General features: G+C 40.1%; 1 protein-coding gene across 1 annotated transcript in view; it reads right to left on the reverse strand.

The window, feature by feature from the left end:
* Positions 1-4,332: 4,332 nt before the first annotated feature.
* LOC126354124 (uncharacterized) overlaps positions 4,333-25,343 on the reverse strand; it is a 77,925-nt gene continuing 56,914 nt past the window's right edge. The window contains exon 4 of the mRNA XM_050003520.1: positions 4,333-4,601. Coding sequence (XP_049859477.1) covers positions 4,524-4,601 — 78 coding nt within the window. The 3' untranslated portion in view covers positions 4,333-4,523. The remainder of the gene's footprint in view (positions 4,602-25,343) is intronic.

Here is a 25,343-nt window from a genome sequence, read left to right on the forward strand (position 1 = left end):
AGGTTACAGTGCGTTCGGTGCACAGTATGGCGATCCTTTCTTGTGGCAGTCAGATGTTGTTGACAAGAACCTAGAAGATGAGCCCTTCCAAAGTCTGCCAGGTGCTGATAATGCTGTCTACATGAGTACACTGCATCTATGTGTGCTTCACAGTGATCTCTCAACAACTAATGGTCTTCATGCCACTTATATACTCTAGTAGGCCTGGTAACAGCACTAAACACAACCAACACTAATACATTCTTGTGACAGTTCTACTTGCCACAGAGAATTGCAACACTAACCATTTACATATCTCCTGATGGCGTGCATGTATATGAAATTACATGGACATCCATCCATGCTTTCTGAATGCTTCACTTTTTTGTCAGGCAATTTGATTGTCCAACAATGAGACTGTGGTCATTGAAATAAAGTTTCAGCTATAGCAGGGACATGCCACTTATATATTCTACTAGGCCTGGTAAAAGCATTAAACACAACCAACACTAACACATTCTTGTGACAGTTCTACTTGTCACAGAGAATTGCAACACTAACCATTTACATATCTCCTGATGGCGTGCATGTACACTCCTGGAAATGGAAAAAAGAACACATTGACACCGGTGTGTCAGACCCACCATACTTGCTCCGGACACTGCGAGAGGGCTGTACAAGCAATGATCACACGCACGGCACAGCGGACACACCAGGAACCGCGGTGTTGCCCATCAAATGGCGCTAGCTGCGCAGCATTTGTGCACCGCCGCCGTCAGTGTCAGCCAGTTTGCCATGGCATACGGAGCTCCATCGCAGTCTTTAACACTGGTAGCATGCCGCGACATTGTGGACGTGAACCGTATGTGCAGTTGCCGGACTTTGAGCGAGGGCGTGTAGTGGGCATGCGGGAGGCCGGGTGGACGTACCGCCGAATTGCTCGACACGTGGGGCGTGAGGTCTCCACAGTACATCGATGTTGTTGCCAGTGGTCGGCGGAAGGTGCACGTGCCTGTCGACCTGGGACCCGACCGCAGCGACGTACGGATGCAAGCCAAGACCGTAGGATCCTACGCAGTGCCGTAGGGGACCGCACCGCCACTTCCCAGCAAATTAGGGACACTGTTGCTCCTGGGGTATCGGCGAAGACCATTCGCAACCATCTCCATGAAGCTGGCCTACGGTCCCGCACACCGTTAGGCCGTCTTCCGCTCATGCCCCAACATCGTGCAGCCCGCCTCCAGTGGTGTCGCGACAGGCGTGAACGGAGGGACAAATGGAGACATGTCGTCTTCAGCGATGAGAGTCGCTTCTGCCTTGGTGCCAATGATGGTCGTATGCATGTTTGGTGCCGTGCAGGTGAGCGCCACAATCAGGACTGCATACGACCGAGGCACACAGAGCCAACACCCGGCATCATGGTGTGGGGAGCAACCTCCTACACTGGCCGTACACCTCTGGAGATCATCGAGGGGACACTGAATAGTGCACGGTACATCCAAACCGTCATCGAACCCATCATTCTACCATTCCTAGACCGGCAAGGGAACTTGCTGTTCCAACAGGACAATGCACGTCCGCATGTATCCCGTGCCACCCAACGTGCTCTAGAAGGTGTAAGTCAACTACCCTGGCCAGCAAGATCTCTGGATCTGTCCCCCATTGAGCATGTTTGGGACTGGATGAAGCGCCGTCTCACGCGGTCTGCACGTCCAGCACGAACGCTGGTCCAACTGAGGCGCCAGGTGGAAATGGCATGGCAAGCCGTTCCACAGGACTACATCCAGCATCTCTACGATCGTCTCCAAGGGAGAATATCAGCCTGCATTGCTGCGAAAGGTGGATATACACTGTACTAGTGCCGACATTGTGCATGCTCTGTTGCCTGTGTCTATGTGCCTGTGGTTCTGTCAGTGTGATCATGTGATGTATCTGACCTCAGGAATGTGTCAATAAAGTTTCCCCTTCCTGGGACAATGAATTCATGGTGTTCTTATTTCAATTTCCAGGAGTGTATATGAAATTACACACACATCCATCCATGCATTCTGAGTGCTTCACTTTTTTGTCAGGCAGTTTAATTGTCCAACAATGAGACTGTGGCCACTGAAATAAAGTTTCAGTTATACCAGGAAGGACAACAACTTTTCAAGAATAACTTTTACTATGGTTTTGTAATGACAGGTGAAATGAATGAACTGAGGAAACAGTATTCCAATTGATCTTCTGAAAGCAGCAGGAATCAGAGTGCATTAAATGCTTAAATATATGGTAATAATTAGCCAGCTGGCTTTTCCAGCATTGCCTAAAAATTGTTTGACACAGTGTCACACTGAAGACTGAAGTCCAAGCATTTACAATAGATTTGCAGATACTTGAGTAGCTCGTGGACTTCTTAAATAATAGAACCCAGTACATTGTCCGGGATGCTGAGTGTTTGTCTTAGACAAGAGTATCATCAGGAATGCCCAAGGGAAATGCAATGTCACCACACTTGTTCTTTATATACATGAACAATCTGACAGATAGGGTGAGCGTCATATTTGATGATGCTGTAGTGTATGGGAAAGTATCATTGTTGAGTGACTGGGATATAATACAGGATGATTCAGAGAGAATTTCTATTTGTTGTGATGAATAGTGCCTTTCTCTAAATGTAGATAAAGGTAAATTAACGCACATGAATAGGAGAAATAATCTTGTAATGTTCAAATACAACTGCTTGACACAGTCATACCTATGAAATATCTATGTGTAACATTGGAAAGCAATATGAAATGGAACGGGTACATAAGTTCGTCAGTAGGGAAGGAAAATTGTCAAATTTGATTTATTGGGAGATTTCTAGGAAAGTATAGCTGATCTGTAAAGGAGACTGGATGTAAGACACTAGTTTAACCCATTCTTGAGTGCTGCTGAGTGTTTGAGACGACCAACAGGTTAGATTGAAGGAAGATGTTGGAAGAATTCAGGTTCATACTGCTAGATTTGTTACCGGGAGGTTTGATCAACACACAAGTATTACAGAAATGCTTCATGATGTCAAGTGGGACTTCCATGAGGCCAGACAATGTTCTTTTTAATGATTTTTCCTTTGGGGGGGGGGGGGGGGACACAACAGTCATTTAGTACCTTTTGAAAGAAAATTGCACCATTTGACTGTAAATTACTACTCATTTAACTCACATAGTCATGATTTCATGTTTATAGCCATTGTCAAGTGCATGTTTAAATGCCACAATTTATGTCTGACCTAAGTAAGTGACACATCATCATGAAAAAAACAACACTCCAGATATGTTGTAACATTTCAACATGCACTTGATAATGGTTATAATGCCAAAACCAAGATTGTTTGAAATAAATTAATAGTAATTTAAAGTCTAATGGTGGAGATTTCTTTAAAAATAATAAACAATAAAATAGAATTTAAAAAAAAACTCTTTTTTTAAACACTAGGGGGGAGATTTAAGGAAATGGTATTTACAGCTACTGCAGCACAATTATACTGCTGCCATAGTACATTCAGCTTAATGACCATGAAGACAAGATAAGAGAAATAAGGGCTCTTATAGAGGCATATAGAGTGTCAGTTTCCCTTCACTGCATTTGTGAGTGGAATGTGGAAGGCAATGGCCAGTAGTAGTATGAAGTATCCTCGGCCATTTAATTGTACAGTAGCTTGCTAAGTATGTATGTAGATGTAGATGTTAATGTCTAGTGCTGAGAAAAATGTGTGCAAGAGGAATTCACAGCCAGTCACACGTGAAACACAGTCTAGAGCAAAATAGTACACACCATTCTAAAAACAGTCTTGTTAGTGCAACTGTCCCAGCATTGTTTGAGTGACTTGTTTGGCTGAATAACAGTCAAATTTTTCATTTGTGTGGCCAATTTATTGGTAGCTGCTAGACAAAAAGTTTAGTAATTCTGATACTTTGCATGAAATTGTTCAAATGCATTTTTATGAGGTATATCTTGTCTTATTCTGTTGAAATATCATGATATGCTTCTTTCTTGCTTACAATGTGGATTTGATGTCTGCATGTGTATTTTCCAAGAATTTTCACTTTTTTCTGCTGATGTTATAAATAAAAAAGGGCAACGAACAAGAGTCATAGGTAAAATTCATGGGAAATGTGCAAATCAGTGACACATCTCTTTGTAACAAAGACACAAAAGATAGAATGCCTCTGATGAGAAGTTTTAAGTGAATTAGTTGCAAAAGTATAGTAACTAAAACACAGCTATTACTATGAATATTGACCAGTGTGCTCTATGTACTGACCTGTCATTACTCTGCACTGCCTACTGTAGGCTAAATACTAGAAACAATAGAAAAAAGGCCTTAGCAGACTGGAAGTAAATTTTATTTAATATTTTCAAAAAATTCTATGATCTTAAATAAAGAATTACAGAAGCCACACAAGAATTTAACTACAGAAATTTCTCTCGGACACCATGTGTTTGATTCTGTTACTAATAAAAGTCTTGGATTGTGACACTAAATAAAACTGCAAACTTCATAGTATTATTTGTGAGCTTTACAAATCCTTGAATATTTCAGATGAGTCTGTCAAATGTAAATAGTTTCTCTGGAGTTTTAATCTTGTATTGTATATCTGAAAAAAGAGAGTTTTATTAGATATTATTTTTTATTTAGAATTCTCTAGATGAGAGAAGGAAGTGATATTTTATTACAAGTACCTTTAGTTTTGAAGAACTGTATCAGTTCCAATTTTCATCAGTTAGAAGAATAATTTTCGTGCTGTATTTGCACAAAAAATCAGGATTACACTAGACCACATCTTAATAGTGTATGTGAGTCTTTGCACAAATTTTCCACAATAAAATATAAGATTTTTATTTTTCTATGCTTAAATTTAGTTTTTCAATAAGGTTGCCACTAATGACAAATTTATCAAGTTTGGTGTAGCATCTACTTTTACACATTATGTTGATTCCAACATTTGAATCATCTGCCCTCCACAGTCTTCCCAATCTTTCTTTAGTAATATTTAGTTGGTAAAGAAGTTCATAGAGATTTTCTGTAAATTTAATACTCAACAAACACATGTGAGAGAGACTTTAGTCATCAATAATATGTTCTCCTTCATTATTTACAACAGTCTGTCAATGCTGGGGTAACCTTTCAATTTGACACCTGTATAAATTAGGTGGTTTTGAGGCAAAGAATTCAGTGAGCCATGTTCAGAGTGCATTTGCATCTTTAAAGGTTGTTTGATAGAGAGCAGAAAAGGTGAAAAACAGAGGGTATATAGTCAGGTGAATAAGAAGGATGCAGAATGACTTCCCAACCCAACACCTGTGTAGTGTCTTTTGTCAGTCTAGCAGAACGGAGTAGCATCACTTCACACAGTCTTCCTGGTAATTGTTCTTGTATTGTGTCCACGAGACATCTCAATTGTTGACAATAAATGTCAGCAATAATGGTTATACCTCACAGGAGCAGTTTTTAATACACCACATTACTTTTTTACCAAATGCTGTACATTATCTTTTATGGATGCATGCATGCCTTTGTATGGTGAGTTGCTGCTTTGTATGGGCTCAGTCATCCCTTTCTTTTCCTTATGTTAGCGTAAAGTCACTGTTTCTCATGACCAGGATAGGATAGGCCAGTCTTGTTCATGAGCCAATTGCTGATGAGCAAGCAGAGATGCACATATGGCAACCTGCTGATATTTGTAATTTTGGCTTAGTGCTTGCAGTATCCACACACCCAATTTTTGAACCTTCTCCACTGTATTCAAAAGTGGTGTGATGGTGAAATGATCATAGTTCATCATATTTGCCCGTTCTCAAATGCACTGATGTGGACCATTATGGATTAATGTGTTTAAATGATCTTCATCAAACCCCAAAGGTCTTCCTAAATGTGGACAGTCGTTAATGTTGAAATGGGAAAATCAGTTTCTTGCCTTGCTCTGTTGAGTGGAATTATGCCCATACATGGCGCAAATGTTTCTGCCTGCCTCTACTGCTATAAACTCAAGTAACAACAGTGAACTACAAATAAAAAAATGACAATTGATAAATGAACCCATAGCAATCAGAATACCAACATGCATAGCAAAAATGCTTCAAATTTATGCACCAACCTAATACATTAATGCACAGTTTTTTTAAGAACTTGAACATATAACAACTCGAGAAATTCTCATGCCCACTCTCTATCAACTGGAATTCAGCATGAGCTACAAATCGAACAAAAGTGTTTCATTCATTGTGTTTCACAGATAGCATAATGAAAAAAAAAAATCTTTCAATGATGTGAAACAAGACATACCACATGTGAACAGAGAGAATAAGCTGACAGATTCTTTCTGTATGACATATTAAAAAAGATTTCATCATACATTGTATTTGTACTCACACTCTCTGTAGATTAATTTAAATTAGCAGAGATGCTGCTACTTTCACACTTTTAAGTATGTGCTGTTTATTTACAGTTACTTGAGCAATATGAGGTCATTTCTTTATATTTACATGTTGGCAACTCAGAACAATGTTTTATGAATGCAGTACCATCTATTGGTTGTTTACAGAGCCATCAAGGGCACTGGTTTAGTCCAGCAGTAGTTTGACTGTGGATGAAAGCAAAAAACTAATAGATTCAAAAAAGCATTTATCTTGGTAGTTGTGAAAAGGATCCTATTATTCAATTTTTGTATGTGAAAGGATCTACAACTACTCAGATTCATCAAGAGTTGTGTCCTGTTTGTGGACCTACAGTAATGAGGGAAGGAAGTGTTACGGAAGTGGCATCAGGACCTTTTTAAGTAACCATACAAACATTTATGATGAAGAGCAGATTGACATACCCAGTACCCAGGTTGATGAAACTGCTATATCAGAGCTCATAGCTCTCCAGCACAATAGCACTGCACTGCAGGTGGCCTATGCCAAAAGTTGCAGGGCTACATTGTCGAACACCACCACTGCAGTTCTGAGCAGGCACCTCGCTGATGTGAGGCAGCAGCATCACTTCAAGAGATCACAGTGAGTACAGACCTTCTCATCTCTGCAGCATCATATGCTCAAAAATAGGTCTCACAGTATCCTGGTGGATCAACAGTATTTAGGCTGGTGAACAGGTATGGCTAGTCAGGTCCCCATGGATGAGCTCCCAGGAATTTATGCCAACTACTGCTGCAGTCCACAGTCAGAATCTCTCATGGAATCCTCCTGCAACCTGTCATCTGATGCCAGTCTCCCTGAGTGGGATCTTTGCCTCCAACACTACATGCTGCCATCAGAAGTTGTCCTCAAGCTATGCTGATAGCTGGACCTCAGGGCTTTGGTATTTTGGCCTGAATGCAGTTTGTGTAATTAGATACAATCAGTTCCTTATGAACCAGTACTTCAACTCTAAAGTCCGATTAAAACTACTTGACTGTTGACATCAGTTTCCTGTTCCTACAGTGTTGGCACACTGGCTGCCAGCTACTGTTCCATTATGGATGACACACAAATACGGCGGATCACTTTACAATGCTGTTAATGAGTACTGCAGAGCAGTGTTAGAAGTGCCCACCCTGAGGTATGTCAGAAATGACAGATGTTCTGTCAACAACTGATTTGAAGTGACCAATGTCTAAATTGTGGCAGACAATGCATTTTGTAGTGTTGAATTTAAAATCATGTCCTAAGCACAATCTCATTATGTTCAATGTATCTGAGAAAGCAGCACTCAAAAATCTGTGGTAGAACTAAACTCATGATTGCTTTGTTCACTGCAATGAAAGCTAACTTCTATGAGCAAACATTGGATACTGACAACACAAGCTGCTGTGATACCAACTGACGAGCAATCTTTTGACGAAGCCCATTGTATTAGAAAATACTGAACAGCTAATAAAGACTCTTATACTCTTGGTTGCAGATTATAGGCAACAGAGGCTGATTCCAAATGAGGAATGAATGATAGAAATAAAAATAAGAACAAATAAAAAAGTCAGTACAATGATAAAATTGTTGTGGCATGGTATTAAAGATAAAAATTACTTTTAAATGTTACTTGAATGAAAATAATAATCAGACCCTTTTTTATTAGATTTAGCAACAACAAAAATTCACTACATCATGACCTTCAACATGTCAGCTTTGCACGCTAATCACTGCACTATGGCAAGACACTGGTTAAAACTCTTATAAATGTAACTGTAGTGACACAGTGATGAATTACAGCCTTAAATAATCTGACTTCATGACATGTTGTGCAAAGCTTACCTAATGTAAGCTGTGCAGAAGTATCCACTAGTGCTTGGTTACTGCTGCTTACAAAATGTGTGTACTTCATTTGCATTGTTGTGTGTGTGTGTGTGTGTGTGTGTGTGTGTGTGTGTGTGTGTGTGTGTGTGTGTGTGTGTTTTTGTGTCTGTGTGTGTGGAAAAAAATGAAATAAAAGTGGCAGACCAATGATTTGGGATCCAAATACATCAAGAAAGAAAGTTGGACAAGGAACTGGAAACGAACTGACCAACAGCTGTGACAGTTTGGCAACAGCAAATAGTTTAGGTGTAAGACTATGTGCTTCGGTTGGGCAAAACCGGCTCCAAAGCGTGAAGTGTCAACTATCAAGTTATTTCAATCAGACTATAGCAACTGGATAGATAAAAGATTTACTCATCAAGTGGCACAGGAGAAACACACAGAAAAAGGTTTAACTTTTACAAGCTTTCGGAGCCAGGATGAGAATGAAAGACTCATTGTTGGGGACTGTACAAGATGAGATTTGAAAACCTGAGAGCTTAAAGATGGAAGGCAGGGAAATATGCAAGACAGAGATCACTACTAAAACTTTATGCACAAGTTAATAAAAGTTAAAAGCTAAGTGCATATTATGTAACAGAGGTGGGAGGGGGAATAGCGAAACATAGACACGTCAGAAAATTAAATGTGTAGAAAACTGAAATGGAGTGAAGGAAGGAGTAGTTATGTGAATAAATGCTGAGATGAAAGGAATTAATGTAAATTAAGGCCATCTATCAGTTTAATAAGTCACAGCTGCAAAATACTAACGTGAATTCTTTACAAACGAATGGAAAAACTGGTAGAAGCCGACCTCAGGGAAGATCAGTTTGGATTCCATAGCAATGTTGGAACATGTGAGGCAGAACTGACCCTACGACTTATCTTAGAAGAAAGATTAAGGAAAGGCAAAACTACGTTTCTAGCATTTGTAGACTTAGAGAAAGCTTTTGACAATGTTGACTGGTACACTCTCTTTCAAATTCTGAAGGTGGCAGAGGTAAAATACAGGGAGTGAATGGCTATTTACTATTTGTACAGAAACTAGATCTCAGAATAAGAGTTCAGAAGCATGAAAGGGAAGCGGTGGTTGGGAAGAGAGTGAGACAGGGTTGTAGCCTATCCCCAATGTTATTCAATCTGTATATTGAGCAAGCAATAAAGGAAACAAAAGAAAAATTCGGAGTAGGTATTAAAATCCATGGAGAAGAAATAAAAACTTTGAGGTTCACCGCTGATATTGTAATTCTGTCAGAGACAGCAAAGGACCTGGAAGAGCAGCTGAACGGAATGGGCAGTGTCTTGAAAGGAGGATATAAGATGAACATCAACAAAAGCAAAACGAGGAAAATGGAATGTTGTCGAATTAAATCGGGTGATGCTGAGGTAATTAGATTAGGAAATGAGGCACTTGAAGTAGTAAAGGAGTTTTGCTATTTGGGGAGCAAAATAACTGATGATGGTCGAAGTAGAGAGGATATAAAATGTAGACTGGCAATGGCAAGGAAAGTGTTTCCGAAGAAGAGAAATTTGTTAACATCGAGTATAGATTTAAGTGTGAGGAAGTCGTTTCTGAAAGTATTTGTATGGAGTGTAGCCATGTATGGAAGTGAAACATGGATGATAAATAGTTTAGACAAGAAGAGAATAGAAGCTTTTGAAATGTGGTGCTACAGAAGAATGAAGATTAGATGGGTAGATCACATAACTAATAAGGAGGTATTGAATAGAATTGGGGAGAAGAGGAGTTTGTGGCACAACTTGACTAGAAGAAGGGATCGGTTGGTAGGAGATGTTTTGAGGCATCAAGGGATCACCAATTTAGCACTGGAGGGCAGTGTGGAGGATAAAAATCATAGAGGGAGACCAAGAGATGAATACACTAAGCAGATTCAGAAGGATGTAGGCTGCAGTATGTACTGGGAGATGAAGAAGCTTGCACAGGATAGAGTAGCATTGAGAGCTGCATCAAACCAGTCTCAGGACTGAAGACCACAACAACAACAACAACAACAACAAGGCCAGGTGGGCCACGAGAACCAAGAACATGTTGTAGAGCTAATTCCCACCTGCGCAGATCAGAGAAACTGGTGTCTGGGGGAAGAACCAAGATGGTGCATGTTGTGAAACAGGTACTGAGGTCATAACTTTCATGCCATAGAGCATGATCCATTGCAGGTTTACAACCTTTGCCTATGCCCTTTCATCTCGACTGGTAGCTGGGTGGTAGTCACGCTGATGTAAAATGCCGAACAGTGTTTACAAACAGCCGGTATATGACATGTCTCATTTCAGGGCATGATTCTAGAAAGTCATGGTCTTGTCAAAATAGCTGATTAATACATTCAAGATGAGGATAATATTGAGTGACAAGTGGTGTGCTCTGAAGTTGTATATCTGCCTTAGTTGATCAACACCTGCAACTCACTGTACAAATACTTCCCTGCTATATTAAAGATACCAAGCATTTCCTAAATCATCTCAATCCGCACCTGTCCCACTCCCGCCACACACCCTGATCTCCGTACCCTATGGCTCCTACCCCTGTGACCACCCTCCTGTAATACTTGCCCTATGCACCCTCCTACCACCACCTATTCCAGCGTTGTAACTGGAAAAACATATAATATCAAAGGGAGAGCCGTCTGTGAAATGACACATCTTATACCAACTGTTACATAAACACTGTTTGGCCTTTTGCATCAGCATGACTACCACCCAGTTATCAGTCAGGATGAATGGGTATAGGCAGAGGGTGTATACCTACAACAGAGCGTGCTCTACAACATGACAGTCATGACCTCTGTGCTTGTTTCACCACAAGTGCCATCTTGATTCTTCTCCCAGGTACCAGATTCTCAGAACTCCTCACGTGAGAACTAGTGCTTTAACATGACCTTGGTTCTTGCCACCCACCTAGCCTTAATTTATGTTAATTCTTTCTGTCTCAGTGTTTCATCACATAACTACTCCTTCCTTCACTCCATTTTAGTTTTCTATAGCTTTCATTTTCTGACCTGCCTATATTTTTCTGTCCCACATCCCACCTCTGTTATATAGAATGCACATAGCTTTTCACTCTTATTAACTCATGTACAATATTTTAGTAGTAATCTCTGTCTTGCATATTACTCTGTCTTCCTCCTTAAGCTCTCAGGTTTTCAAGTTTCACCTGGTGCAGTCCCCAATAGTCTTCCCTTCTCATCGTTTCCAGTAAGCCTCCCCTGTCCTGGGGTTCCATGTGACTTTTCTAAACTGTACCTCTTTCCCTAAACCTCTCCAGTCCTTTTACTTCAGCCCTCATCATTTCCCATCAACTCTTTTGCCAGAAGAAGGAACCTTACATTATATTGTCAATAATTGATTATTTATGTTGTTAGACTATAGTAACTTTGATTCAACTTTCAGGGACTGACAGCCCAACAGGTTTACATATCTCATTCACTTCAGAGACAGAGCCTTAATTGTGAACTATTCATTGTATTGAGTAATTATGTTCCAAAGAAGGAGAATCACAGTTTTAAATTCAGTTCAAGAAACTTACTTTTCATTTCTACCTGTGCTTTAGTTTCTCTACACTGAACCCAGCATTGGCCATTTCACTTGGTGACAAGGGTTTTTCCTGTGGAATCACTTTGCACACTCATGCTATGCCCCAGACAGACAGTGCTTCTTCACATTTTTTTCGTAGTTTCTCATGGACTAACATTTGCTTCTCATTCCAGTATGTCTACATCTATGGGCATGACCACTCAAGCCTTACTGCTGCTACAAAACATGGAACACACTCAGGAGCTATGCCACCAGAAATCTTCATGCATTTATTTCACATATACTCATTGGTAAACGGACTCCTGACAGTGCACCCATCAATACAGGTGTTTGACAGAGGCACAACAACACTTAACTATGTCACCGTCCTTGAACAGCACTTCATTCCCCATAGGGTCTCAGGGGATGTCCAGCAGAGCACATTTTTTGGCCTATGCAGGAGCAAAAATAGGTCACCTCTTGCAGCAGCTCAATCCTGAGATTGAACCTTATGCTTTGCCTTATGAACATTTAAAACCCTGTTTGTTGCATATGACAGCCACCTGCCACAAGCTTTTTAGCTGCCAAAATCAAAACGGACAGTCAATACAGGGAGTGGTAGCCCATTTTCAAGATGTTTCTAGGGATTTCTGTTTCCAATGTTTTAATACTCAGTGCAAGCAGCCTTTCACAGAACTGCTGGTTAGGGATATGATCCTGGCCCTCTCTGCAGATGAAAGACTCCAGTACAACCTATTAAAACTTAATAACCATCTTTACATGCCTTCCCCTCATCCAGGCTTTTGAACACTCCATCAGGTCCTCAGCAGCTTGGTAATTGTTTTGTAGCATGTCAGCACTAGCAGTTCTACTTTCTTAGGGCAAAATGCACAGCCCGTGGAAAAAATGGACACCAAGTTAACGTGTGGTGACTGTCTATAAAGATGAATGTTGACTGTGCTCAATTTGTTTCCAGGGATCCCAATTCAGTTGCTGTACCAATTGTTTCTCAAACTGATGCTGGATCTTCAGCCACAATTGTCAACTGGGAGTAGTACTGCCACCTGGGCTCCTCTACACTGCCTTTTTCTAAGCATTTGAAAAGCTATAGTAATGAACCACTGAGATAAAGGGTCAATTCGGCATTTGGGTTCAGTACCAACCAGTGTTCCTGCCAGTCCACATCTTTGTGGCCAACACAATGGGAACCACAAACATTTTGGATTTGGATCTGTTCAATTCCCTGGTTGTAGAGGTCCACAGTTTAATGAAGAGGATCAAACTATTGTTTCCAAGTTCCTATCTGCAGGATCTTTCTTCAGAATATGCCTCAATTTTCTCTTATCAACTGGCTTCACTGACTTTGAAGCACATGTCTCTTTACGGTGTTTGATGATGACCAAGTTTTTTTAAGGCATGAGATGTTCCATTTGCTCTGTGTGACAAGCTTCATCTTGAGGTGCAAAGCATACAGGAAGAAGGAATTCTGACCCCTATTAAACAGTGTGGAGGATATCATGGTATGCCTTGCTGGATACAAAGTTATTGTAAAAACTAACCTATGGGTTGCCTACTTGCAGCTCCCCATGGAAGTATCCTGGTCATCTACACACTACTTGGTCTTTTTTGGTATAATTGCCTGCTCTTCAGTATCAGCAGTGCACCAGCCATATTTCAATGCTGATTGGGATGACTTATGTGGGATGTTCTGGGAATGGCAAATTATTTTGATAATATTACTGTCACTGGGAAAAACGCACAGGATCTAGAAATCAGTCTGGACTCCTTGTTCAGCATGCTCCAATGGACTACTTTGAAATACAGTAAGAAAAATGCACTTTCTTCAGACCACAAATAGAATATCTGGGACATGTTTTCAGTGCATCAAAGATATGTCCCATTCCACATGATATCAAGGCCATATGAAACCTAATGGCCACCGGAGATCCAAAACAACTCAAATCCATGTTAGGTCAACTGAGCTATTAAAGAAAATTCATTCCTCATACAGCAGCTATTACTGATCCACTACATCAGCTTCTTCACAAAAATGTTAAGTGACAGTGGCTCTGTGACTCTGATAAGGCTTTTCAAGTCCTCAAACAGGCTCTTCTGTGTGCCGTGTGCTTTACGGCATAAGGCCCTTTCAAGCTCCTGATAGTGGCAGCAGATGCATCTGACTACAGTCTGGGACCCTTGTTTCTCAGAGCATTAGAGGAGTTGAATGCCTGACTGAATTTGTTTCCAAGACATTAAAGGAGCCACAGTGAAATTACAATCAAATAAAAAAGGAAGCATTAGCTATCATTTTGCATTGAAGAAATGTCATGATAATGCTTATGGACAGCAAATTAGCCTGTTAATGGACCATAAGCATCTGTTAACACTGTTAAACATCCAGGCTAACATTCCAACCAGGAAACCCACCATCTGCCAAGACGGCCACTGTTCCTCTCAGGGTACCACTATGACATCCATTATTGGTCCACAGCAAAAAATGCCAATGCTGACATCCTATCACATCTCCCAGTTGGACAAGACCCCTGGTTTGATGTGGCTCCTGAAGTCTGCTTTCATACTGATGCAGAAATCAAGGCGCCAGTGGCCAGATTACCCACTTGATGCCGCAGTCATCACCTGCTGGTTGCTGGAGGATTTTGTTCTCAAGTCATGTGGTTGGTGAATAATGGTTGGGCAGCAGATCACAACACTCATGAACATTAAGACAATCAGGCCTGTTGGTACCACCAACATAAGTTGTCCACTCCCCATGGTTTCCTGTTGCTCCAAGGAGATAACAGTCACACCAGAGTGGTCATTCCATAAGCACTCAAATGTCACATCTTGACATTACTTCATGAAGGTCATTGACGTATAGTCCTGATAATAAAGCTGATCTGTCAACATGTCTTCTAGCAGAACATTGACAAAGATATAGAACGCTTGGATGCTGTGTGCATGATGTGTCAAAGAGTGTCAGTATTTTCCTTGGCCTGACATAACATTCCCATGGTCTCATTTAGATTTCACAGGGTCACTTCTGACTACTCTTAGTTGATTGCTGAAGATGCTGGCAGCAGTTTTCCATAAGTCTCATGGATGCATTCAATGTCATTACAAAAAACCATTCATGCCTTATCTCAGATCTTCTTAACTGAGGGTGCCCAGAAACCATCATAGCAGATAATGGCCCACAGTTCACATCAGCAGAATTTCACAGCCTTTACATGGATAATGGCTTAAGTTTGCTTCCAGTCAATTGGTAGAGAGGTCTGTCCATGCTTTTTTAAAACTCAACTGGCAAAATTACCCTAATATCATGCTCTAAATAGAGCACTCAGTTTATTTCTTGCTTTCTACCACTCCTCTCCACAGGATGGATCCAGTGAATGGTCAGTGAAATTGATCTTACACTTGTCTATAATCCATTGCACCACTCTCCCACCCCTACCTTCCCCCTCCCCCTTCCCCCACACCAAACATTTGCGCCATTGCCACTATACTCTTCAGGATGCTGTCTGAACACTATTTTTTCCCAGGGGTCACTGACAGTGGGTACCAGCTCACATCACACATGTTTTGGGCAGCACAATGATCGAAGTCCAACTGCTTGATGGCTCCAGCTGTAGAAAGCATATCAACTAGATGCGCCCTTGCAGGGCATTAGCGGCCCAGACAGAAGAATTCTTACAATTTTCTGTTCCAGAATGTCCTCCCAATGCCCAGGAGCATTAGATCTTGACCATTGGCTTCGTCAGCCACAGGACCCACAGGTCACAGGGCCCAGGGATTACCAGCTGTCCTGCAGTGCAGATTCCCAGTCCCATGGGCGTTGACAGCAGTCCTTCAGGTTCTCTGCTTCCCCAGCACTGGCAGTGTGACCACCACCTTCTGGGATGTCAAGAGCAATGCTATGTTGGGGTCGCAGCCCTTGAACATAACAGCGCAGCATCATGGCTGGCCTATGCCAAAAGTTGCAGGGGCTACAATGGCAAACACCACAACTGCAGTTCCATGCACATGCCTCACCAAGAGAGGGCAGCAGCACTGCTCCAAGAGGAGACAGTCAGCACAGATCTACTCGCTTCTAAAGGATCACATGCTTGAAAATAGATCTCACCGTACCCTGATGCCTGAACAGTATTTAGGCTGGTGCGTGGCTACTGCTAATCAGTTCTACAAGGGCCAGCTCTCTCGGTTTATTAACCAGGAGCTCTGCGGAAATCCCCCCATGACCTTTCATGCAAAGCCATGTTTGCCTTGATGCTACATGAAGCATTATATGTTGTCCAATTCTACCCAGAAAGTATTCATTCAAAATTTTAGCAGTAAACCTCTCCATGATGCACAATGCCTCTCTTGTAGTGTCGGTCACTGGAGTTTGTTGAACATCTCAGTTACTCTTTCGTACTGAATAAATGATCCCATGATGAAATGTGCCATTCTTAATTGGATCTTCTATATTTCTTCTATCAGTCCTACCTGGTAAGGACAGCAGACTGATGAACAATACTGAAGAATTGCTAAGCAAAACACCTTGCCTTGTAAGCCACTTTTTTTATGGAAGAGCTACATTTCCTTAAGATTCTTCCTATGAATCTCAGTCTGCAATCTGCTTTTCATACTATTTGTTTCATGGGGTCATTCCACTTAAGGTTGCTCAGGATAGTTACTCCTAGATATTTTATGGTAGACACTGTTTCCAGAAATAGGTCATTAATAGTTAATTGTACAGTTGTGGATTTCTTTACATGAGGATGCATAATATGTTACATTTATTTACGTTCAGGATCAACTGCCAGAGACTGCAACATTTATAAGTCTTCTGCAGATCATTCTGCAAATCAAGACTGTCTTCCAGCATTGCTAATTTTTTATAGACAATTGCAGCATCTGCAAACAGTCCTAAACAGCTTCTGACCCTTTCTACTACATCATTTATATATATTGTAAACAGTAATGGTCGTACCACACTTCTTTGAGATGCTCTGGAAATTACATTTATATCCATAGATTTTGTTCTTTTAAGAGTAACATCCTAACATCCTGAGTTCCACTTGCTAGGAGCCCCTGAAACTAGTCGCAAGTCTGGTTAATACTTGGTAAGCTCATATTTTTCTCACTAGACGGTAGTCCAGGGCAGTGTCAAATGCCTTCCTGAAGTCAAGGAAAATGGAATCAATCTGAGTGCTGTTGTGGACAGTGCTGTGAATCACATGGAGGGACAGAGTGAGCTGAGTTTCACAAGATCTATGTGTTCAGAACCTGTGTTGATTTTGGTAGGAGTGATTTTCATTCTCCAAAGGTCATAATTCTTAAGTGTAAAACATGTTCCATAATTCTTCATAGATTGACATCAATGATATAGACCTATAATTATTTTTGTTTGTTCTACAGCTCTTCTTGAAACCAGGAATCACCTACACTATTTTCCAGTCAATGGGTGCCCTTTTTTGCTCTGGAGAAATATGATAAACTGCTGCTGGAAGGAGAGCAAGTTCATTCACATAATCTTTATAAGCTTACAGGTATCACATCTGTCCCTGATGCCCATCCACTACTAAGTGATTGTAGTTGCTTTTGTATTCTACTATCGATGATCTCAATATCTACCATTTTTATGTTCACAGAGTATGGGAGGGAAACGTGAATGATAAATAGTTTAGATAAGAAGAGAATAGAAGCTTTCAAAATGTGGTGCTACAGAAGAATGCTGTAGATTAGATGGGTAGATCACATAACTAATAAGGAGGTACTGAACAGAATTGAGGAGAAGAGGAATTTGTGGCACAACTTGACTACAAGTAGGGATCAGTTCTTAGGACATGTTGCGGGGCATCAAGGGCTCACCAAATCATAGAGGGAGGCCAAGAGATGAATACACTAAGCAAATTGAGAAGGATGTAAGCTGCAGTAGTTACTTGGGAATGAAGAGGCTTCCACATGATAGAGTAGCATGGAGAACTCCATCAAACCAGTCTCTGGACTGAAGACAACAGCAACAATGATGATAAAACTTCCTGGCAGATTAAAACTGTGTGCCCGACCGAGACTCGAACTCGGGACCTTTGCCTTTCGCAGGCAAGTGCTCTACCAACTGAGCTACCGAAGCACGACTCACGCCCGGTGCTCACAGCTTTACTTCTGCCAGTACCTCGTCTCCTACCTTCCAAACTTTACAGAAGCTCTCCTGCGAACCTTGCAGAACTAGCACTCCTGAAAGAAAGGATATTGCGGGGACATGGCTTAGCCACAGCCTGGGGGATGTTACCAGAATGAGATTTTCACTCTGCAGCGGAGTGTGCGCTGATATGAAACTTCCTGGCAGATTAAAACTGTGTGCCCGACCGAGACTCGAACTTGGGACCTTTGCCTTTCGCGGGCAAGTGCTCTACCAACTGAGCTACCGAAGCACGACTCACGCCCAGTGCTCACAGCTGTCGCCTGTGGTTAACATAGGCAATAGCATGGAGAGTAGCCATCAAATTTGTGAACTGTTCATACTGGTGGCCATGCCCTGCCTTTGACATCCCCATTTTGTTATCTTTCAATAAGATATTGCAAGACCTCATGTTGTTCAAGCTGTCCTGATCTATGTCAATACAGAATGCATCAATCTGTTGCTTGGGCTAACATGTTCTCTGGGTCACTCACCCACTGAAAAGACCTGGTCATTGGCTGCCAAAAAACGCATTCTGCCATTAGCCAGCCACCTGTGATTGATGAACTCTGGCATGGAGTTGAAGCAACCCTTATATAACACACAAGTTGATTTTGACTCAGTGTCCATCCAGTTCAGAGTCATTGTTGCTACCAGCCCTGTTTACTAAATTTTGTTCCTAGTATACCCTCAAATCATGTACACACTTAATCATGGATTCATTGTAGGATACAGTACACACACAACAATTAAAAATTCATTATTTACTATCCTGCCTGGTGTTGCAGGTTTAATTGCAAGATATGTACATTGAAACTGAATCAACCAATATCTTTTTAAAAGGTCCCATTAGAACTGCCTGCAGTTGGTAGACTGTTGTAATCTTGTGGACAATGCTGCAACATGGAATTACTTCTGACCTCAGTTTTACTGAAACACTTTCTTGTGATCATATAATTACACTTAGTGCTCCACATTTAAAAATTACATCTCAAACCAGAAATATGGCAATTTCTGCAGTGGACACTGCTACCCATTTATTACCATTTGTCAACTTGGGAAAATTCCTCAAGAGGTCAGTTCCAATCTGGTGCAATGGAGGAACTTCAGGAGGAATTAGTTCCAGATTTCCTGTGAGTAAGTGAGACACATGCTTCTTTCACTGCAGTTCCCTACAATGGCTAATACATTTTTCATCTGACACATCAGTAGAGAGATGAACTATGATACCTGCTTCTAAATCTGTCAGTGGTCTTTGCAAATTTGTGATGACCTGATGTTGGAGCAATGTGAAAATACTTCAGTGTCTTTGGCTACACATCAGCTGGAATGAGGAGCAACCAATCAGCATTCTTGTGTTTGCAGCCATTTTTGTACATTAATGCAATATTGTATTTTGAAACTTCGGTGCCCATCTAGCCAATCTTCCTGATAGTTTCTTCTGACACATCAGGCAACACAAAAAATGGCAGTATATCATTACACTGAATGGTCTGCTATATAAGTAAGATCAGAATTTACTGATTGCTCATACAACTGCAGTGCACTCCTTTTTAAGTTGTAGAGTAATACTTGTTGAACTCAGAAGGTACACTAGAGGATTAAACCATTATTCTTTCAGCACCTCCCTGGACTTGTGCTAGAACTTCACTTATTACATGACCACTAGCATCATTGTGTACTTCATTCTCAGCATTCTCATAAAAAATCCCAGGTTACAGAAACATCTTTCTTGCTTTTCACTCCATAAAAATTTGGCATCTCCCTGTCACAGTTCTTATTATAGCTGTTACTTGTAACTGAACTTCTTTCTGAAGTAGGCACACATTGTAAGGAAGATATCACAAATGTGGATTCATCATGGACATACTGCAGCACAGTTGTCAAGTGGCTTAAAAATATTCAAATGTGTTTTAAAATGCAACTATGTGAGCCAGGTAGCAAAGACACATTATCCATTTATGATGTCGAAGCATGTTGTCCATCATGTATTAAAAGATAGCTGGAATATTGCACTGGCTGAACAGCTTAATTTTGGATAAGGAGGCCACTAAGTGTCGTAAAAACAGTATTTTCCCTGTCAGCCTCAGTCTGTAAGTAGCCAATCTGCCTATCCATAGTAGAAACGTACTTTGATCCACATAGACAGTACAAGGTGGCATCAGTTAGTAACAGTGGGTATACATCCTTTTTGATGATTTTCTTCAGCTTCTGGTAATTGTTGCAGACACACCATGTGTCATATGTGTCATGTTTCTTCTTCATAAGGACCAAAGGGGAGGACAAAGAACTATGTAGGATATATGTTATGATGTTGTCTTGTAACATCTTCACCACTTCCTTCTGAATTATGCACCTTTCAGATGGAGATATACTGTATGAGGGCTGTCTGATTATTTTTATTTTTTTCCTTCTCGGCCACAGGGAAGGAGGGGGGGGGGGCAGGGAGGAGGAGGGGTGTTAATATGGTATTTCACATTGGAGCATATGGTCTGCCTTGTCTCCATTCAAGCACTGAATGTGTCTGAAAATTGACATAAAATGCCAAAAATCACTGACATTTTTCCTATGTCAATTGGGATTTCTAGCACCTGGACAGTCAATTCCTTCAATGAGTACCATTACCATGGTGCATAATTTTCCATTGAAGTAGGTGAGCTGACTGTTCTTGAGCTGGTCTGCCTGTCCCTATCCACATCCCTGAATATATAAATTACAAATAAATTAAATACCATTTGCTATACTATCAAAATCCTTTCTGATTGCACATTGAAAGAAACACTAAAAGACGTAGACTTCACCCAGGCAGAATACTTACTGTGATATGGTATAATCTTTTGGGGAAACGCATCTGCTAGCAAAAGTTGTTTTATATGCCAAAAGAGAATTGTAAGAGCCATAGAAAATGCTGCATCAAGAAGCTCATGCAAGCCCTTATTCAAGAAACTACATATCCTTCCGCTATCATGTCTGTACATTTTACAAGTAATCATATTTGTAAGGAAAATCTTAGAAAATAGCAACAATCTTGTGTGAACTAACCAGAGTATCCACCTGCATAACACAAGGAGAGAGCAAGACATACATGTTCAAATGCACACACAACACTAAAACAGAATGGACCACTGCAAACAGGAAACAGACTATACAATAAGCTACCTACAAACATTGAAAGAATAAAAGACATTTCAAAATTTAAAAATTCTGTCCATAAATATTTTTTGCAAAAATGTTATTATAGTATAGATGAATATCTTGAAACATAAAAATTAGCTGCTTGAGTTAAAATATAATCTATGAAAGCTGAACCTTTAGTGAATAGTGAATAGTGTTTCATTCATCTCATAACATACAATTGCTAATCATATGATTAGTGTACAAGACACATGTCAAAAAATGGATAACACAACTCAGGCCTAATTGGTACAAAGAATATTAACATTAATATAAACTTTTATTTTTGTTTCCTCCCTTTTGTAAAGGACAGCTACATTTACACACAAGACTATATGTAAATTTATCCTGCTCAAATGTTCAGTTCATCCTTCATGAACTTCTCAACAGTGTAGTAGCAGCGTTTGACAAGTATATCATATAGCTTTGTTTTCAGTGTCTCTAGGTTCATACTCAGAACATTCTTTCCTTCTAGCTCGTTATGAATTTTCATTGTCATATACTGAGGAGACTGCACATATAGGTTTAAGTGATGAGTGGGAAGCACAAAATTGTCTTTGTTTCTCGTGTTATACATGTGACTGAAACAGTTTTTCTCAAATAACTCAAAACTGTAGTGTAGGAAGATGATAACATCATATATGTATAAGGAGGGAAATGTTAATAACTGTTGTTTTTCAAATAGTCAGTGACATGAGGTCATTGGATGGGCAGTACACATGTTCCTTATTATTCTTTTCTGTAACTTTAGTATGTGTAATATATTGCTTCAATTTCCCCAAAAAATAATACCATACCTTACAACTGATTGAAAGTAACTGTGGTATGCAATTTTGCTTGTATTCATGTCTGTTGCACCAGCTAATATTTGCATAGCAAATGCAAAGCTACATAATTTGTTTAACAGGTAGGCAACATGTTTATTCCACAATTTTTTAAATCTATGTTTAACCCTAAAATTTTCACAGAATCCACTTCTTCTATATCCTCATTTTTGTGAGTTATTTGAATTTCTTTGGGCTTTGACTGTTTTGTTCTGAATTGGACCATGTGGGTTTTGGGGATGTTCAATCTTAATCCATTCAGTTGGAACCATGTTTCTAGTTTGTTCATTGTGTTTGTTATGTAGAGAGGGATGATTTCTGGCTCCTGGTTTTCAATTAATACAGATGTGTCATCTGCAAATAAAATTGATGGAGCATTTATATTGTTTAATAAATCATTAACATAAAACAAAAACAAAATAGATCTTAGAATCGAGCCTTGAGGGACATCTTGGGCTACTGTTTTCCATTTTGAATAGTAATTTGCTGCATTTTATGAGGCTATCACTCTTTGTTTCCTATTTGATAAGTATAAAGTAAGCCAATTTAGAACATTACCCTTGATTCCATACTTGTCAAGCTTATCGATGAGCAGTGCATGATTTACAGAGTCAAAGGCTTTTGTGAGATCACAAAAAATTCCTGCAACTTTATTATGGTTGTCTAATGATGTGCTGATCTTGTCAATAAACTTGTTAATTGCATCAATAGTACTTTTGCCACACTGGAAACCAATTTGGTTTTCCGTAATAATATCATATTTATCCATAAAATTTCAAATCTGCATAGCAGCAGCATTTTCAAAGATTTTGTGATTATATTAAGCCTAAACCAATGTAAATATTCTTGTATGATTTAAAAACATGTATCATATTGTATACCTTGTACAACAAATGATCAAACGGACCAATAAAAATGTAATGTAATGTAATCCGTTGTAATTATTCATGGCTGAGATCTCTTTGTCCTCTTGTGACGATTATGACTGTCACTGGCTTGGAGATTTCTTTTGTGAGACAGTACATTTTTGTACTCTGCTAGAGCTTGACAGTTAGACTGAACATCCAAATTGTTGACTGGAACTCATCTCCCTGATGACAGTGGGATAATTGTGTCTTGGGTTATAGACAATGGCCCAGAACAACAATTGTTGCATGGGCTTGTTGAGGCTTCATCAAACTGAAGTTCCAATCCTTCACACTCTATGAATGCTTGTGATGCCTGCAGGCTGTCCTATCCAAGGATAACATTTTGTCTGTATCCTTATAAAGTGACAAATTCGATGGGCTCTCACTGTCACTGATAGTTATTCTCGCAGCACAGTTTCCTGTCAGTTGGATGTATTTTCCATTTGCACCTTTAAACTCAAGTGGGCTTGAAATTCAGGACATAATGTTTTTCAGTGATGAGCATTCAATATCACAGAAAATAATGTCCCAAAATTGATTAGTGCCTGGACTTGTGGATTATTAATGATGACATTGAAATGATTTCATGACATCTTGGCAGCTGTTGACCATGAAGAACTTTTGTCTGAGGCAGCTTCACTACTATAAATAGCTCCCTCGTTTAGTTTTCCTGATTTTGGCTACTGGGTGAACGACTGGCTTCTCTGTAGTGTGACAAGAAATAACTGTGATGCATTGGATAGCAACCTCAAGCAGGATTTGGCAATGGGCTTTGTCCAACAGGTCAGTTGTAGTCGTCTGCAGTTATCAGGGATGAATATAATAATTAAACATTCTTCTTTGTTCTTTAGAGTAGCGTACAACATGCCCTGGGTGGCTACAAAGAAAATGTATCAGTATGTTGTCCTCTGTTCTCTAAATGTTCATTTTTCTGCATGGAAATCAAATTGGAAGGCAGCTAGTTGGATCTGTATCATTGATAATCTTGTACATTATCTGGTGGTTTGTGGCATTAAGTCTACAGTTCCTGACTCCATGAATCAAATTAGAAAGGAAGCTCATTGTATCTGCATCAATGAGAATCTTGGATAATGTCTGATGGTTGTGGCATAAGTCTGTGATTCCTAGCTCCATTCCTCAATGTTGGTCTGCTTTGAAGATACTGATGCCAATGAACTTCTTTTTGAATCAGTGATGTTGCCTCCTCCTGGATTGATTTAAAAATCAATGCTGCTGCTTTTCGCCATCTGGGATTGACATTAGTCAATGCCATGAACCCTTGTGTCTCTTATTTTACCATTTGTCATATTAGTTACACATATTTTTTATACCCTTCCACACAGCCCATCAGTACAGGACTTGGAAATCCACTTATAGTATTTCCATATACTCTTTCTGGTGCATTGTGCCAATGTACAGCCACCACTTGATGAATATTTCTGTTGTGGTGTCATCCTGCAGAATGAGTATTTGCAATGGTGCATTGCCATGCTCTTCATTAAATATGAAATTTTGTTAGTTTCTATTATATTTGGTTTCACTGTCCTGTGCGACACAGCACCAGAACACACTGTATATATGACTGTGTAGCCCCCCACCCCCTATCCTCCATCTTTGAACAATGTTCTTCTGTTGTTGTTTAACTATGCAGATCTGCTGCTGATTATCACTAAATGTTTTACTGATTTCTGCGCAAAACTTGTCCAATTTCTTGAACTTTTCCTTGCTGTTCTGAAATTATGGCTGGGCTATACCACAAAAATAAAAATAGAAACTGATAAAACGTATCTCATCTCACCTGTTGTGTGTAGTAATATGATGATACCCCTCTCTTTAACCATTTCTTAGGACCTGGACAACATCTTCTGAAAGCACTGTTGGATGTCTGACGTGCATCTGACTCACCAATGTTTTGTATACATCAGCACCTAACAGTGCTGACTACAGAAAGAATGTACTGTTGTACTCAGATTCCTCCTTGGGAAGGCCATGTCTTTTGCACTCCCTTATTGTAGCCACTGGGATGTTGATATCCAAAACACCTGGTATCTCCTCCAAACCAGAATGTGGAATCAAATGCCAGTTATAAGAGCAGGGTCATCAACAACAACTAACACTTCACATGTTTGTTGAGCATACACAAAAGTAGAGCTGTAGCTGGGCTCTCCAGAACAAGTTCCTGTTTATCCATACATAGAATGTTCTACCACATTACAATGTTCTACATAAATAAGAAATTTCCACAGTGTTCTAGAAATCACAAATTTTAAATGATAAATAATTGCAGGAAACAGTAATCGGAATGTTGTCTCCAGTCAGTGACTATAACAGCTTTACCACATTGGACAATGGACTGCTCACAGAAATACTGAGATCCAGTGAGTATTGAGATCAATAAAGTTCTTTTATTTCATCCTCACACTCATCGGACTAAGCTTCAACATTTATAATTTTGTGAGTGAGGTGCAGACCCTACTGGGAATAATGCCTGCA

This window comes from Schistocerca gregaria, chromosome 3 (genome assembly GCF_023897955.1).
Source record: "Schistocerca gregaria isolate iqSchGreg1 chromosome 3, iqSchGreg1.2, whole genome shotgun sequence".
NCBI lineage: Eukaryota > Metazoa > Arthropoda > Insecta > Orthoptera > Acrididae > Schistocerca > Schistocerca gregaria.